Consider the following 15483-nt stretch of genomic DNA (forward strand, 5'->3'; position numbering starts at 1 on the left):
TGACTTATTGGATTTAAGGGAGGAGGAGGAGGACATTAAGGCTAACTCTCAGAGTCCTAGCTTATGTAACTGGGTTGGAGCCTACAGAAAATATGTTCAATTTATATATAATGTGTGGATTGTGGGGCAGGGATGCAAATGGTGAATTTAGTGGTGAGCATAATTGGACAAGAGGAAGTCTGAAGCTCAGAAGAAAAATATAAATCAGATGTACATCTGAGAATCATCATGATCATCATCACCATAATTGCAGCTATTGTTTAAGGAATACTTTTAAAGTGCTTCATAGGTACTACCTCCCATAACCTTGACAACACCTCTCTATAAGGGAGGCATTAACAAGAAGCTAAGGTCTCGGAAAGGCTGAATATCATGCTCAAGATCATATAACTAGGAAGTGGCAGGCTTAGGATGCTCACATTCATCTGGCTTAAAATGCCTGTTCAACCATCTCTACCTGAGAGATGGATATCTCCAGGGAAGCATGTAGAGCACTGCATCTCAAGAGGAGAGGCAGACCATTTCAGAGGGTACCAGGAAGGTCAGAATGGGTGACTCAAAACACATACTCAGCATTCCTTCTCAGAAACCGAACACATACACACTCAGAGGCCAGACATGTAAGCAAAGGAGGGAAGAATCTGGATCTCTAGCAAAAGAAAGAGGTGCATTAGAGGATGCTTCACCCAATTAAAAGGTATTCAAATTCAAGATTTCTTTTTGTAAAAACATATTTTATTTCCTAAAAAAACATAATACTGACAACACAAAAACCATAAGAAAGCCATACTCTGAATATTTTGGTTTCCAAAACTGTCTTTGTTTTCTGCAAAACAGTAGGACCAAAAAGAGTCTACGAGGTTCAGCAAAAGTTTGCATACTTTAGGGTACAAAGGAAATTCTTCACAAACAAATAACATTTCAGTGATATATGAACATCCTGGTTGAGATTACAAAAAGATATTAGAAGGCAATGATCCTTTATGAGAAAGTGAACTATAATAAAATATAATGAAGTGAGTTAGCACTGAATTTTATAAATGTATTTTAAGAGATACAAGAAATTGCATTTGATTCTTTACTTTGCTTCTAGCAATTGAATCTATAGCTTACATACCTCATACTTTAATAATGAATTATTTCAGCTTGTTTCTATCCCAACTCAAAAGAAATACTCAGTAGTGAGACAACTGAGTCTGTTACATTTCAACAAGCAGTTCAGAGAAAGACCCCAGTATGACACTTCAGAACTATTCTGGACATCAACACCAAACAGCAGTTTTCACACAAACTAACTCTCAGAGGCAGTACCAAATAGCTTGTTCATCAAGCAACTCTCTCACATGTTTCCATTTTTCCAAATGAAGAATATTAAAGCATCAATCAAAATTGAGCAAGGAAGTCAAAGATAGGAACCTGATCTATTACAAAGGGCCCATAGCAGGAGTGGGGTCCTACATACAACCTAAATAAAATACTGTAGCCACTGATCAATATATTACCTTTTAAAGATGTAATAGGATCAATGAAGTAGGATCAATTTAATTCAATTCAGCACATGATAAAATATGTGATTATTTTCCCCAGAAACTTGGTATTGTTAAGAATGACTAAAAACAAAATCCAAGTGTTTACATTTTTCCCTTCTATAGTCACAATGCTATAGTGAATTGTTCTAGGCTTGCAGAATCATCTACTCAGGTGGCAATAATGCAAAATTAACACAGTATAGGAGAAAACCAGTACTTTCTCATTTTCTTCATCATTACCACCACCTACCAAATGCTCCTCCCCATAAGCATCGATAACTGTAGCAGCAAAAATTAGCACAGGCTATCTGAAATAGAACTACTATGGTCCCAAAACCACATGGAATCTACTCTGTAGTTAACTACCTGAGGAGACTCTATTTTTTTTCTAAGCCCATACCAGCCATTCTTTATAATCAGAAATGAAAAGTAAAACTAGACTTGTCTTATCCTGCCTTTGATGTTGATAATATTTGTAAATACCAAAAAGACATCTCTATCAAAAAACAAGGACACTGAAAAGCTGGGAAGGGCAAAATGGGCAAAAATCATGTAATTTCTAGAGACTAGTTTCTGAATATTATTACCATTTAGACCTAACACAATATGATAGTCACTGGCTGCATATAGCTGCTGAGTACTTGAAATGCAGGTAGTCTGAATTGACATGTAATCTAAGTACAAAATATACATCAGATTCCAAAAACTTAAAAGTTATTACAAAAAATTGTATTAGCACTTAAAAATACTAATTATATGTTGAAATGGTCATCTATTGAAAAGANATATTATTAAAATTAAATATATTATTAAAAGTAATTCTTTTTGCTTTTTTAAGGTGGCTAATAAAATATAATTATATACATAACTTGCTTTTGTGGTTTACATTATATTTCTATTGGACAGGAAGGACTTAGACAATAATCACTGTAATATGTAGTAAACCTTGCAAAAGATTCTACCATTTAAACATTTGGCTTAGCACTTGTAAAAACTATGCTATAGATCATGAAACAGTTTTAAAAGCACATTTCCTACTGAAGATCAGATAGTTTTCCATACTCTAATGAGTGTTTAGAGTGTAAACAATGACAGCAAAGGGGCACTTGGGTGAAAAACCAAAAAACTTCAACAATGGGCTTAAGCTAACATAAGCTTGATTTTTTTCTGATTCCCAACTCAATAAATAATTCCTACTTTCAGAGGAAAAGCTCTGCTTTTCTACCTGGAGTTTCAAGGACAAAGAATTGTAAATAGGTATTAACCAGTAAATGAACATTTCTAAGAGATCTGAAGCCCTGCCCAGGTAAACAGCCAAAAAGGTAAGGGTGAAATGAGTAATTTAGTAATTCTTTAGGGTTTACAGTTCCATCTTTTCTCCAACTCTCATTACTTCCCTTCACTTTTCTTCTCCTTCCCAGTGTGTACTTATGTTTACACCCACTTTCTCTGCTGTTGGTTATTTTGCACATTTCTTTCTCTTCTAATTCCATCTGGCATCTTCCTCACCTTTGGTCTTTCTCCTTTCTTCTTGTTTTCCCTTTTCATATTCCCTTTCTTGTTTGTTTATTTTAATTCATGTTATAGTCCTAAATAGGAAAAAAACTAAAAAAGTCTAATACATTAAAGTACTTTTTCACTTACACAGGACCTTTTATTGGGTTATTAATTGTTTCAGTTCTGTTCTTTAGGGTTAGTGACTCCCCCTTGGGCTTTCCCTGGCTTAGACCAATATGGTTCAAGAAGAAATCCTACTAGAATCACCTAAGCAACATCCTAGGCCCTACCTACCCAGATCCAAAATCAGACTCTGGATTCTTTGGGTGGGAATCAGCAGTTTTAGGAGAGGAGATTATCAAGATAGACTATCCATAATCTTTGACATTGATACATGTCCTATAAATATGCAATCTATTGAAAAAGACATGCTGAAAAGTGCATTAGAGCTTGGTTGTTTTTCTTTCTTTCTTTCTTTCTTTCTTTCTTTCTTTCTTTCTTTCTTTCTTTCTTTCTTTCTTTCTTTGTTTTTTTAATGACAGCTTCTAAAAGACTTCAATTATTGGCTTTAGCACTTGACAATAAAAAAGTTGAAATAAAACAACTGGCCTGGGTTAATCAACAAATATTATCAGAGCAATGTTTACCAGAATTCTTTGAGATTGAGATTGGGGTAAATTAAACAATGCCAGTATGGGTTTCTTGCAATACATTCAGAGTAGTTTAGTAAAGAGAGCTGACAGTCATTTCTGGGAAAAAAAACAAACATTCAACTCAAGTTAGTTTGTGTAAATAGGACTTATACTTTTACATTCTGCTGAAAGTAACTGTTCAGCTAAAGAGATTTAATGTTGGTTAAGTATTAGTGCTTTTTGGTTAAGTAAAACTTTTTGAAAAGCATAAAATCTAGTGTTGCTTTTACTTAATACTCTCTTCAGTTATTTCAATAGACAATTTCTGGGTAGACGTTCATGTGCTATGTTATCCCTGTAAGCATTTTATAGTTGACTTTTAGGAATCAGTGTATTAATAAAGTAGACTAAAACAGGGGCAATTCTATTTACAATTAGGATAATGAATCAAAATTTGTGCTTTTGATGTTCCAAGGCTTTGAACTCACAGAGCTTTGATATAATATTTAACAAACATATTTTTGCTATTATTAACAGACTCTCAATCCCCAGGAAATTAAACCAAGGGAATATATTTCTAGTCTAGATTAGGCAGTACTTTTATTTAGTAAGCAATAATTTTGTTTTTAAAAATAATTTTTGTCAGAAGTTCTCCATTTTATCTAGAATGTTTAGATTTTAAATAATCAACTTTATGTCAAAATGTAAACATACATATAGAATCAGAATAATTACCAGACTTACCTTATTATGTGTCTGAGTCTGTCCAACCAATATGAGGATGTTGGATGAGATGATAGACAGACAGAAGTTAATTAGAATTATAGACCTCTCAGAGCGAATGTACCTAGCCAGAGAGAGAGAGAGAGAGAGAGAGAGTCCAACTTTAAAATTCAGCGGAGAGATGAAGAATTATGAATTATGCAAATCGGTGAAATTCATCCAGAAAAGGAAACACTAAAATATATCCTTCATAGAATAAAATACATGAAAACAGTTTTTTAAAATAAAGATTATTCTTAGAAACCCAATTTTATAGTGGCATGTCATGTCCTAGAGTCCTATAGAATAATTTTCCTTCTTTAGACATTAGTGTGGACAACATGGCATTTCCAATAGAGTCTAAGTTGTACATCTGCTATCATTATAATTTTTTTACTAAAAATATAAAATTTCTTGGAAATATATCAATTACTATAATTACCATTATGTATATGTATATGTAATATGCATATTATCATAGAAAATCAATAGAGAATCTGAGAACCAAAAGGAAAAAAAATCCCAAACAGACTCTCAAGTATCTCTTTGTTTACTAGAAAGCAGCCATTACTTTCATGAAACCATGAACACTCATCTACCATTTCACACAATCAAATATTTTTATGTAGTCCTCTACTCTTTATATTTTTCTTTTCCTAAGTGTCCAAAAAGTAATAAAACAAAACAAGATTTAATCTTCATCTTAAAAACTACTTCAATCCACAAATGATAATTCACCATTAGGCTGGAAAATTACTTGGTGTCTGCCATATTTTATCCTTATGAAGAAGTGGTTATATACAGTCTGTTATATAATTTTTACATGCACCAAGAATGTAAGCCATAGAGAAAACTGTTTAGAATCAAATGTTCTATCAGCTGAAAGGGTAACAGTTATTTTGCTTTACTGTACCCTATGGTAAATTACTGAGTGACAGTAACAAAAAAACATACTTGTACTTGCTGTGTGTTTGAGACTGTTCAATTTGTATTAGAACATGGAATCACTCTCCACAGCAGGCGTGGGCTTTCCTGTGCAGTGTCAGATGGAGGGTGCCAGAGATCTGGAGGCACTCTTTGGAAAGTAAAATCTATCAAAGTTCTTTCTCTATCTCTGTCTTTGAGGAATATTTAGGCAGAAGCCCTACATTCCATCATATATTTCAGAAGAGAAAGCAAAACGAAAACAGAAGTAACAATAAAATACAAAAAGCAATTTTTTAGTATAAAAATTTTCCTTTCTTCATAAAACAAAGTCAAGTAGGAATAACCTAGGACAATTCTCAATACAAAAATGCCCTTAAGAGTTGCTTAACCTTGTCCCTGCATCATCAGTATCTAAAAATATAATAAACCACACACTGGAATGCTAAAGACATCATCAAATATTAAGTTGTTTCTTCTTTCATGAGTGGGAGATGTAACATATTAAGTTTAAGGGCTGCACAAAATTGACCCTTTATATGATGTTAATGGCTTTCATGACAGCATAAGCACACAGAGGACATTATTACAAGGGTTTCAGTGATATCATTTGCTCTGTAAATAGGAAAATCATGGTGATAAAAGACCCAGACTGGACACCCTGACAAGTTTTTCGATGGTTCTGTTAGTCATTAATATTGAGTCACATTATTGCCTTAAAATTTCTATAAATTGTCTCAACTTCCAAAGCTTTTTATAAACATACTTGGGATTTAAAAAAAATATTTGTAAATGCATCATTTCAATACACAGATTAAAAAGATATGCTCAGGTGTTCTTAGATGTAATAATATAACTCTACAGAACATATTTGTAAATGAAGAGAACATAAATTAGTGTATTAACTTTTTGATGAACATTTCTAATGAAAAGGGACACCATCAATTTTCAAAATACTACCTTATATGTAAAATAATTCTGATATTCGTACATCTTACAAATCGTTAGAAAATTTAAAAATTTAGTTTTTAACTAGAAATAAAAATGGCAGTAGTATCCTAACATGAGTATTACCATATGGTAATACAATACAGCAATTGATAAGGTAAAATTAGTGTTTAAAAATTTCATTAAATTTGTCATGCTACAATATTCACTTAGTAATTTATGAATCTTGATACTTCTATAAATCTATTAAATTTATTTCAATCATTCTATTTGTAGACAGTGAGTTGATTAGCCACTAAATGTTAGGAATCAAAATTTATGTTGTTTCTCATATTCTCTTCTAAATTTCTCAATTTCACATCAAGTTTTAATACATCTTTTAGGTGTTTCAGTAATTCTTAGAAGACTAATAGGTGATTTCTATGGATTTTCTGGATTAAAGAAAACGTATTATGGACTAATTAATCCTGTGCTTCCTTATATATCATTTATATTGGCAGTGGTTTTGCTAGTGTTACCATAAGTATTGAGAGGTGAAAAGAACTGGTATGGAACTTAGTTCTAAATACTTCAGTGAGACTGAATTATGATGCTGTTGTGATTACCTACCATCTTGGCCCCTAAACACTGCCTCATTTTTTGAAAAATGCCATTTAGGCAATTGTGGGAGACAAAGGTATCTTTTTCCCAGCCTTTGTCCATTTTGCTCTTATATTACCAGGGCAATGTCTGCTTGACTCACCCCTGAAGACTGGGTTCTGTGGTCTATGAGGCCATGCCTAGACCATTTCATAAGACTGGCCATATTTTATCAGATTATCTCATTCTGTCAGTGTTTTTACCACCAGATAACTGTTCTATAGGAAGGCAGAACCTCTATTATGTACCTGTGTCAATGGACGAAGAATGTGTACATATTTTTGTTTGAAGCGTGAAAATTTTAATATTTTTGACAATTTAATATCCTGGACAATTAATTCTTATCCTCAAAAGAGTACAAAATATAATGGACAACAATTAGTTTTTTGAAAGGATGTTAAATGAAATGACATTTCTTTATTAAATTATAATTACTTTTTCAACTGAATTGTTTTCAACTTATGTAGCAGTAAATCACAAGGACTAGCTACTTGTGCAATTTTAATATCACAAATTTTAAAGAAATAATATATAATTATCTAGTTACTAATGTAATAACCATTTTTGAAACATTTTTTAATAATCATAATGGATATAAAAATGTCTCACACTTAATGTTTTTTTTACATCCATTTGGAAGTTTGGCCACTTGGTTATGTACTGTTTATCAATATGTGAACAGATATAATCAAATGTCTAAAATGTACAGGTCTAATTTTTATTAGTAGAACAAATCTTAGATAAATACTAAATGTCCATGTACTATCAAGCAGATGAAATCTCAACTACCGCAGAACAAAGTTTTTCAATCACATACCCTTTTTTACGTATTTTTCGCTTGTAATCAATTTGCCAAAATCCGACTTTTTAGAAACTTTCAACCCAAGGATTTTTCCTATAGCGCTGTAATATTAGTGCATTAATAATATAGAAGGTTTACTCATTGTCTGGGATATAATGAAAGCATGTGTTTAAGTTCTTAAGTTTAAAACTTAAAACTTAAGAATTTGGAGATCATATTTATAAAACAGAGAAATTACTTTGACTGTACCAATTAAACTCTCAAGCTCAATCGCAATTGGGATAAATAGAAACAAACATAGACTGAACTTGGGGTATTAAGGATACCATGTTTGAGGGTAAGCAACTTGTTGAAAGCTACCATCATTTGAATTGGGAAGATAAGTGTGGCTGTTCTTTTTATTTTCTCATCATAGGCAAATACAATAAAAAATTTAGGTAAGAACATCATCATCATCATTATTAAGCTCATTTATTATGGCTCAGTCTCTGCAATTATAACTCTACTCTAACAATACTTCTTTCAGCAAATTAAAAAGGAGATATAATGAGGATCATGTTGCCAGATTTAATCTGAGTAACAGAACATTCCATTGCAAGTGCATTAATTGATTACATACCTCCATAATGCTGCATAGACAACTGCGAGGGTGATCAAGGCCAAGCAAGAAAGGCCACTGCCTACTATTAGGGTAACTGAAGGTGTACCAGAGGATTCCATGATCTGTAAATTAAGCAAAAGAAACAAAAAAAAAAAAGAAGGAGAAATCATTTTTCTAATAAATTAAAATAACTTTTAAACTCAGCAAAACTATCCTATTCTACTCAAAAACAGCCAATAGAGTTGTTATAGTTACCAGATAATTACCCAGTAACCACTTTGTTCATATATTCTCAACCTCTAAAATGACTAATTCTAACTCCCCCCTCTCTCCCACTGTGAAGTAATAAAGGCCTGAGAGTTTTAAATGCTTGATTATGGCATACTACCCACTATGGTTTTCTACAATGAATAACTAAAACTGAAACTTGGTGAATATTCCCATGTTAAATTTTCTCTAGCTGAAATTTGAAGCAGCATTCCTTTTTCTTCAACAACTATAGTTCAGTTAATACATAGTATGTTTTAGGGTAAAATTTACATTGATCTTCTCATTTATAACTCATTGCTACCCCAATCTGGTACCTAGATATTGAAAAAGGTTCAAACTTTCTGACTTTTGGCAACTTTGTTCTAAGTCAAGTATTATTTAATTTCACTTGCTTGGCCTCTAAGGATATAGAAGAAAATCAAATTTCAAAATCAAGAACTTAAAACATATTTTGTGGGTTTTTTTCTATTAATGAAATATGCAGAGATGATTTTCATAATGCCAGTATCAGTCCCTGAAATACATGACCTTGACAAATAAGCCTTATACATTTTAAAACATATATAAAGATTATAAGCAGTCACTGATTTGAGAGGTTTCTTTCTTTAGATACTGACACGATACTAATGAAATCTATTGTTTTTTTTATTTTTAATATTGGAAGTTTGAAGAAATACACTTTAAGATCAAGAGTATTACAAACCTTAGGTATGCACATTAAATTATATTATGTATTTTTGTTATCAAAATAAGTAAGAAGAGTGAGGCATATTTAGGCCAAATTTAGACAGAAAGTCACATTCACCTAAATAATTATTTTCCAATATTTCAATTTTTGAAATAATTCTTCAAACTACATTTTATGAGGATATTATTTTTCTTTTAGACAGTTTATGCAGCTATCTATTTCAGAAACTAGTTTTTTTACAAGCCTATACACTTTTAAGGAATGATTTTACAGTTTCAGGCAGTCTGTGCTTTCATGAAAACTTCATTGTTTTTTTTTTTTTTAAATAAATATCCAAGGACACCCCCAGAAAACCTGTGTTGAAAATACCCAATGCAGATATGCAATATGTTTGGCTTATAGTGTCTGGGGTCTTCATTCTATTACCAACAGTATTCTCACAAATTCCCCAGACCAGCTTTTCAGTTCTAAAATAAAGGTTAAGTTGGCAATTATTTTCATTTGAAAGTTTGCAGCATATTAGTAATATGATGGAGTACATTCCCAAAACTATACTGCAGAAATTTCAAGTTAGAAGACATAAAATTGAGTAGAATTTAGTTACAGCACACCAACTAGAATTCATTTTACCAAGCTACTGTAGCTAAGGAGGAGACGAACCCAATTTTGCCACCCTGCAACATTTTCCATTTCCCCTTTTAAAATGCAGTTCCCTGGAGAAACACTCGCCACAATGTCCCTGCCTTTGCATTAAAGCCTTGTTTTCCCTTTGTTACTTACTATTTCTCTAGGTTGCTGAGCCAAAATGGCGAAGGTAGAGAGACGATCACATAAGCATTTCGTATGGGATGCATCGGTAAGCACAGTTTTACATCCCTGGGTGGACCACGCTCCCAAAGACTCGTTCCTGCAAAGGGGGGTTGGGGGGGAGATCGGGATAAATACGCCTGACGGCCAAATCCGTAAAGAAGAAAATGCAGTTTAATTGAGAGAATCGTCTACTGTAATTCCCGGTCAGGAAAAAAAAATCTACTTGTTGTTGAACAGAACGTAATTTAGATGCATCTCCAGTAATGCAAAGCGAGAGTGTTTGGAAAAAGCAAGCAGGAGGGTGCAGCGTGCAAAAGAGCTGTCCAGCGCCGGAGGTGCTGAAACCGGGACTAGCTCTGTCCAGCCCTCTGCGAGGAACAGCAGCGGCGGTGGCAGCACGAGCAGCCGCCAGAGCGTTGGCAGCCACTTCCTATGCTCATCGGATCGTTTCAAACACTCAGAGTGTAAAGAGGCTTTTCAGATTCTCATACCAGCTCTGATTCTCGTCCTGTATTTTTGGATCGTGAATGCTGGCTTTTAAAATGCGGCTTTCTCTGAAAAGCCTGCCTAAAAGGTTATATAGCTTGGGTTGGGTGATAGGATCTTTTCCTCTGCTGGTTAGGGATTTTTCCTCCCTTTAGAATTAGCTGCTGTGAAAATTTCACCCTGGAAACGGGAAGCAGCAGCAGCGGCATCAGCTGGTTACGACTCTCATTGCCTTTGCCTGGTATCCAGGGGAGGGGTAGGTTTCAGACATAAGCTTCCCACTCCACACTTCATTCAGCCCAACATGCCTCTGAAGCCCTTGACATTTCTTCCCCTGACCTGCCTCTCTGCCCTGGAGTAGAAACATTAAGCTAACACCAAGTCTGCTAAAACATTTGGAGGAATAACCCTACCCCAAAGTCCGGTAGGAAGGGGGAAAGAGGGCCTGCTTCAATTTTCCCTTTCGTATAGTCATTCAAAATTCTAAAGCATATGGTTTATTTCCCACCCCAGCAGAACAATAAAAATGGTATCAACCTACGCTTTCTTAGTAGGGGGGTAAGATGGGGGGAGAACCCTTCCATCCCCAGCTGAGCTACTCTACAGGAAGAGGAAGAAAAGGAAAAAAAAAAAAAAAGCTAGAGAGTTCAACCAATCAACTTTATTACCATTATACGTGTTATATACTGAGCGCACCAATTTTCACCACCCTTCCCCCAGTATGGAAACTCTAACTAGCAAACCTGTGCATGTGTGTATTTTTCAAACCACGTTATTATCTGTGTTAAAAATTACTCTAGAATTTGAAGCAAATAACACATAATTTTGATAGGGTACTTTTGATTTCACCTACTCCATCCCTGAATGCCTAAAGCTATTGGGTTAAATATGTATGCGGTATATTTCTGAGAGATTTCAATGAGAGAAGCTTTTCTGTGACAGTTGAACTTCTAAGTTGGGCTACAGAATATAATTCACACTATCCTTTTTCGTATCTAGAAGCAATGTTTTTAGTATTTGTGATTTGGTATCATTAATATTCATGACTCAAAATACTCTTAATTACAAATTCTTTAAAGAAGGAATATACTGCATTTGAGGAGGGCTACATGAAATATTTACCTAAGTTCAGCCAAATAGTTTTAAGTATTACCAATTCAAAGTTAGTAGGTCTCTTTTCTTTCTCATGATCTCATGCAGCCATGACAAATTTAAAAATATGTATCAGTTATACCTTCAACCAACTGCAACAGTATTAAATTCCAATTCTACCTAACCATAGCAGCACTTCAATTTATTTCATTAGCTGTCTGTCTTTTATCTTCTTGAGACAAACAGTTAAGGCCAAATGAAAAACATTTATCTTAGTTGATTAAAGTTTAAAGAAGATAGATATAGTTAAGGGAATCTGACATGTTTTAAAACATAACATCTGCATTATTCATCCTGGATGGCAGCTCTACTTTAATGCTGTATCTGTGCTTTCAAGATAGAGTCTAGTACTTAAACTTTTCACATTATGGAGCTATGACAAATAAACCAAAGTCTTAATAAGGAAAAACTTTACTGTAAATAAGACCTCATATGAGACAAAGTTATGTATTTATATCCAGGTAATGAAAGTTTATTTACTCAAAAAAAATGTTAGCATCACTGATCTATGGCTGTCAGATATAAAGTCTATGCTCAATATAATGCTGCTAGACTATAAAGATCATGTAAATTTTATATGACATCTTAGGAAAAGTAGGGCAATTTACTTTGTTTTGTTTGTACAATGATTGCATTGATGACCTAGCCCAGCCTCAGCCAAAATTGGAAAGTAAGTGACACCAGTCTCACTACTCCCAAACATGAAATGCTTCAAATCTTACCGGGCCCCTCTTCATGTGTACTTTCCTGAGGGTACCTAGCCTATGTCCCTACCTTTCTTTGGAATTATTTTCTCTTTGTTGACTTTATCTAATTAAACTAATAAATAATAATATGAGTGACTGATAATAGGATAATGTGCTCTTCCTGGTTTAAAACAAGGTATAAAACACAAAATAATGCATCTGATAGGAAAACATCAGAATTTGGAGCTGAGTAATAGAGAAGATCTTGAAAGGTCAGAGGGTAACTACCAGATTCTACATTTGGTAGAAGCTGAGCAATAAACATGATGCCATTCTAATACTGTATTTTATATTATTTCATAAACCTCGATATTTTAAAACCATATAAACTCTTATAAAATATCTTTTAAATCACAAGCATACATGTCACTATTATTACAAAACGTATAGTATGTAGCATTTGTATTTTCAAACATTTCATAGCTTATTCCTACTGTACAAAATTCTTTGAAAGCATGGTACATGTGTCTGATTGATTTCAGGGAGATCTTGTAAAGCAAACTGATACTTGGTAGAGCTAATGTGAAGCAAAGTAGTTTCCCCAGTCTGCAAAGAACAAGATTTTCAAACATGTGGACTATTCCAGCAGTTGTATTATTCTTCCAATGTCATAGTTTTGCGTGTTATGATTAATGGTTCATCTGTGAATTATTTTTAGTTACTAAGTCTAGGTTTTCATCAATATGGCAAACAAATACAATGAACTATGTATGAACAGTAAAGATATAATAAGGAAAACGGACTTATGATGTCAGAAGTGAACACAGAATGATGATACAGATAGACATATTACACTGAAAATCACATATTTCTTTTTCACAATGTCTTTTCTGGGCATTAAAATTTATTTCAAATAGCTTTCCAAAATAACTAGGCCTGTAGAAATTCCATATAGCCAGCACATTCTTTGTTGGTTACACCTACATTCACCCATGTTAGCTGTTAGCTGTCATCTGTACCTCTTCTCCTCTTCCTATTATTAGGCTGGCTAAAAGAAGAGTCTGCCTGTCCCAAGTATTCAAACGTACATACCCACAAGCACAGAATTCTGTCAAAATATAAGACACAAAATCCATTACTTTCCAGTTTAACATTTATTTGAGACCTTTCTCCAATTTCCTAACAATCTACCTGGTTTCTTTTTGGATCTGAGTATATCATTGGGTTTCTGATTTCATGGGAGTTTTAAATAATGTAACATGTTACTATTCTTTAGTACTTAAGATTACAGGAAAAATTATCTGTTCCCTGTGACAAAGTTGTTTAGTAAAACCTGATAGCAAAAACTTAGCGACACATTTCAAAAGTGTCCTAAGAAATCAAACTTCTATCTTTTGAAATATCAATACAACCAGGCATTTCACTTGAATTATTCTTTTATAAAACTGTCTATTCTGTTTCATAATAAATCAATGCATAAAGTATTTACCATGAATAAATTATACTTTAGGAGGTTTATTATCTCTTAGGATATTAACAGTCCATTTATCCAAAATCAAAATAGCAACAATGGCAATTTAAAAAAAATTTACACACAACTTCTGAGTACACTGTTCTTACAATGAATGTGTACTGAAAGAAAGTAATTGTTTCCCTTCATAATGGCCATTAATATCTAAAAACTAGTTGAATCTATACTGTTTTTATTTTTTATTTTTTAAAAATTATTTTGAGATAAAAGAGAGGGAAGAAAGAGAAGGAGTGAGGGGGAGAGAGAGAAACCCAAGCAGGCTCTGCACTGAAAGTGTCTTGACACAGGGCTCATTCTCATGAACCATGAGATCATGACCTGAGCTGAAATCAAGAGTGAGATGCTTAACTAACTAAATCACTCAAGTGCTCCTATACTATTTTTAATGTATATGTCACACACAAATAAATGATGTATATATGGCTGTTGGTGGAAATTATTCCCAAAGAACAGAAAATTTTGAAGTACAAAGGAGAAAATATTTTCAATTTTGTGTTGATACAGCATTTGAGGGTAATTTCTACTTTTTAAGCCATCACACAAACTGAAAATATCATTATCTCTAGCAATTGTTACTATGTCAAAACACAATGAATATAAAATTAGAAAGTTTTGCTAGAAGTAACCTTAGTGATCATCTAGCCCATTGGTTTTATACACTTGATTCCATTAAAGTTACCTGGAGACTTTAAAAATTAAGCCCTGAGGTGGGCCCTGGGCATTATTACTTTCCTAATGCTCCCCAGATGATTCAAGTGTGTAGCCAGGGTTGAGAATCACTGATCTATCCCAACCACTTAGTTTTACAGATAAGACAAGTGAAGTACAGTGAATTTAGGAAACTTGTTTTAAGTCACAGTGAAAATCAAAGTTGGGTTTCTCACTTCCCGACTAGAGGTTTTAAGTGCTAAATTTTAATTGCAATCTGTTTTAAAACAGAATGGAACATGTCCTATGAAGTTATTAGAATGTCATGCATATTTACACTTGCAACTATTGGGGCACTACTTTCACAGTTAACAAACTGAGTTATCAATGGAGAAAGTTAGCAAAAGGTAAGTAGGTTGTCATATTCTATGTTTTATATCCTATATTTAAGAAATATATCCTATGATACATTAAAGAGGAACATTGATTTTATACCAATTTTTCATTACATGAAACTTCTAATATCTCTTTAGTGAGTTCATTTACTGTTCAGGTGATACAAAAATTTAAATCGCAAATTCTGAAAACACAATAGTGGGTAACAGTTATAAGTTTTTTTCCTTCTAAAAATATCCTCTGTATTGTGACTCAATTGTTATTTTTATGTCAATCATAATGGTGTCTGTATTACATACTAGTGTGTGTGTATCACAATAAAGAAAGATGAACACCCACATTAAGCATATATACTTCATTCACTAGGATGAAATTTAGAAACAGGTACTTGCTACCACCAGAAAGAGCACACTTATCATCCACTATGCTGGGCCTAGAATTAATAGTGACCCCTCTATACCAAAATACTGGATTTCTAATTT

At 33.4% G+C, this 15483-nt stretch overlaps 1 protein-coding gene across 1 annotated transcript in view; it reads right to left on the minus strand.

The window, feature by feature from the left end:
• The window catches only part of ADGRB3 (adhesion G protein-coupled receptor B3), a 453898-nt gene that overhangs the window by 152029 nt on the left and 286386 nt on the right, over window positions 1-15483 (minus strand). The window contains exons 16-18 of the mRNA XM_077767234.1: window positions 10073-10199; window positions 8353-8456; window positions 4403-4505 (exon numbers count right to left, since the gene is read on the minus strand). Of these exons, the coding sequence (XP_077623360.1) occupies window positions 4403-4505; window positions 8353-8456; window positions 10073-10199 (334 nt within the window). The remainder of the gene's footprint in view (window positions 1-4402; window positions 4506-8352; window positions 8457-10072; window positions 10200-15483) is intronic.

Source organism: Crocuta crocuta, unplaced genomic scaffold (genome assembly GCF_008692635.1).
Source record: "Crocuta crocuta isolate KB4526 unplaced genomic scaffold, BGI_CrCroc_1.0 scaffold518, whole genome shotgun sequence".
Lineage (NCBI taxonomy): Eukaryota > Metazoa > Chordata > Mammalia > Carnivora > Hyaenidae > Crocuta > Crocuta crocuta.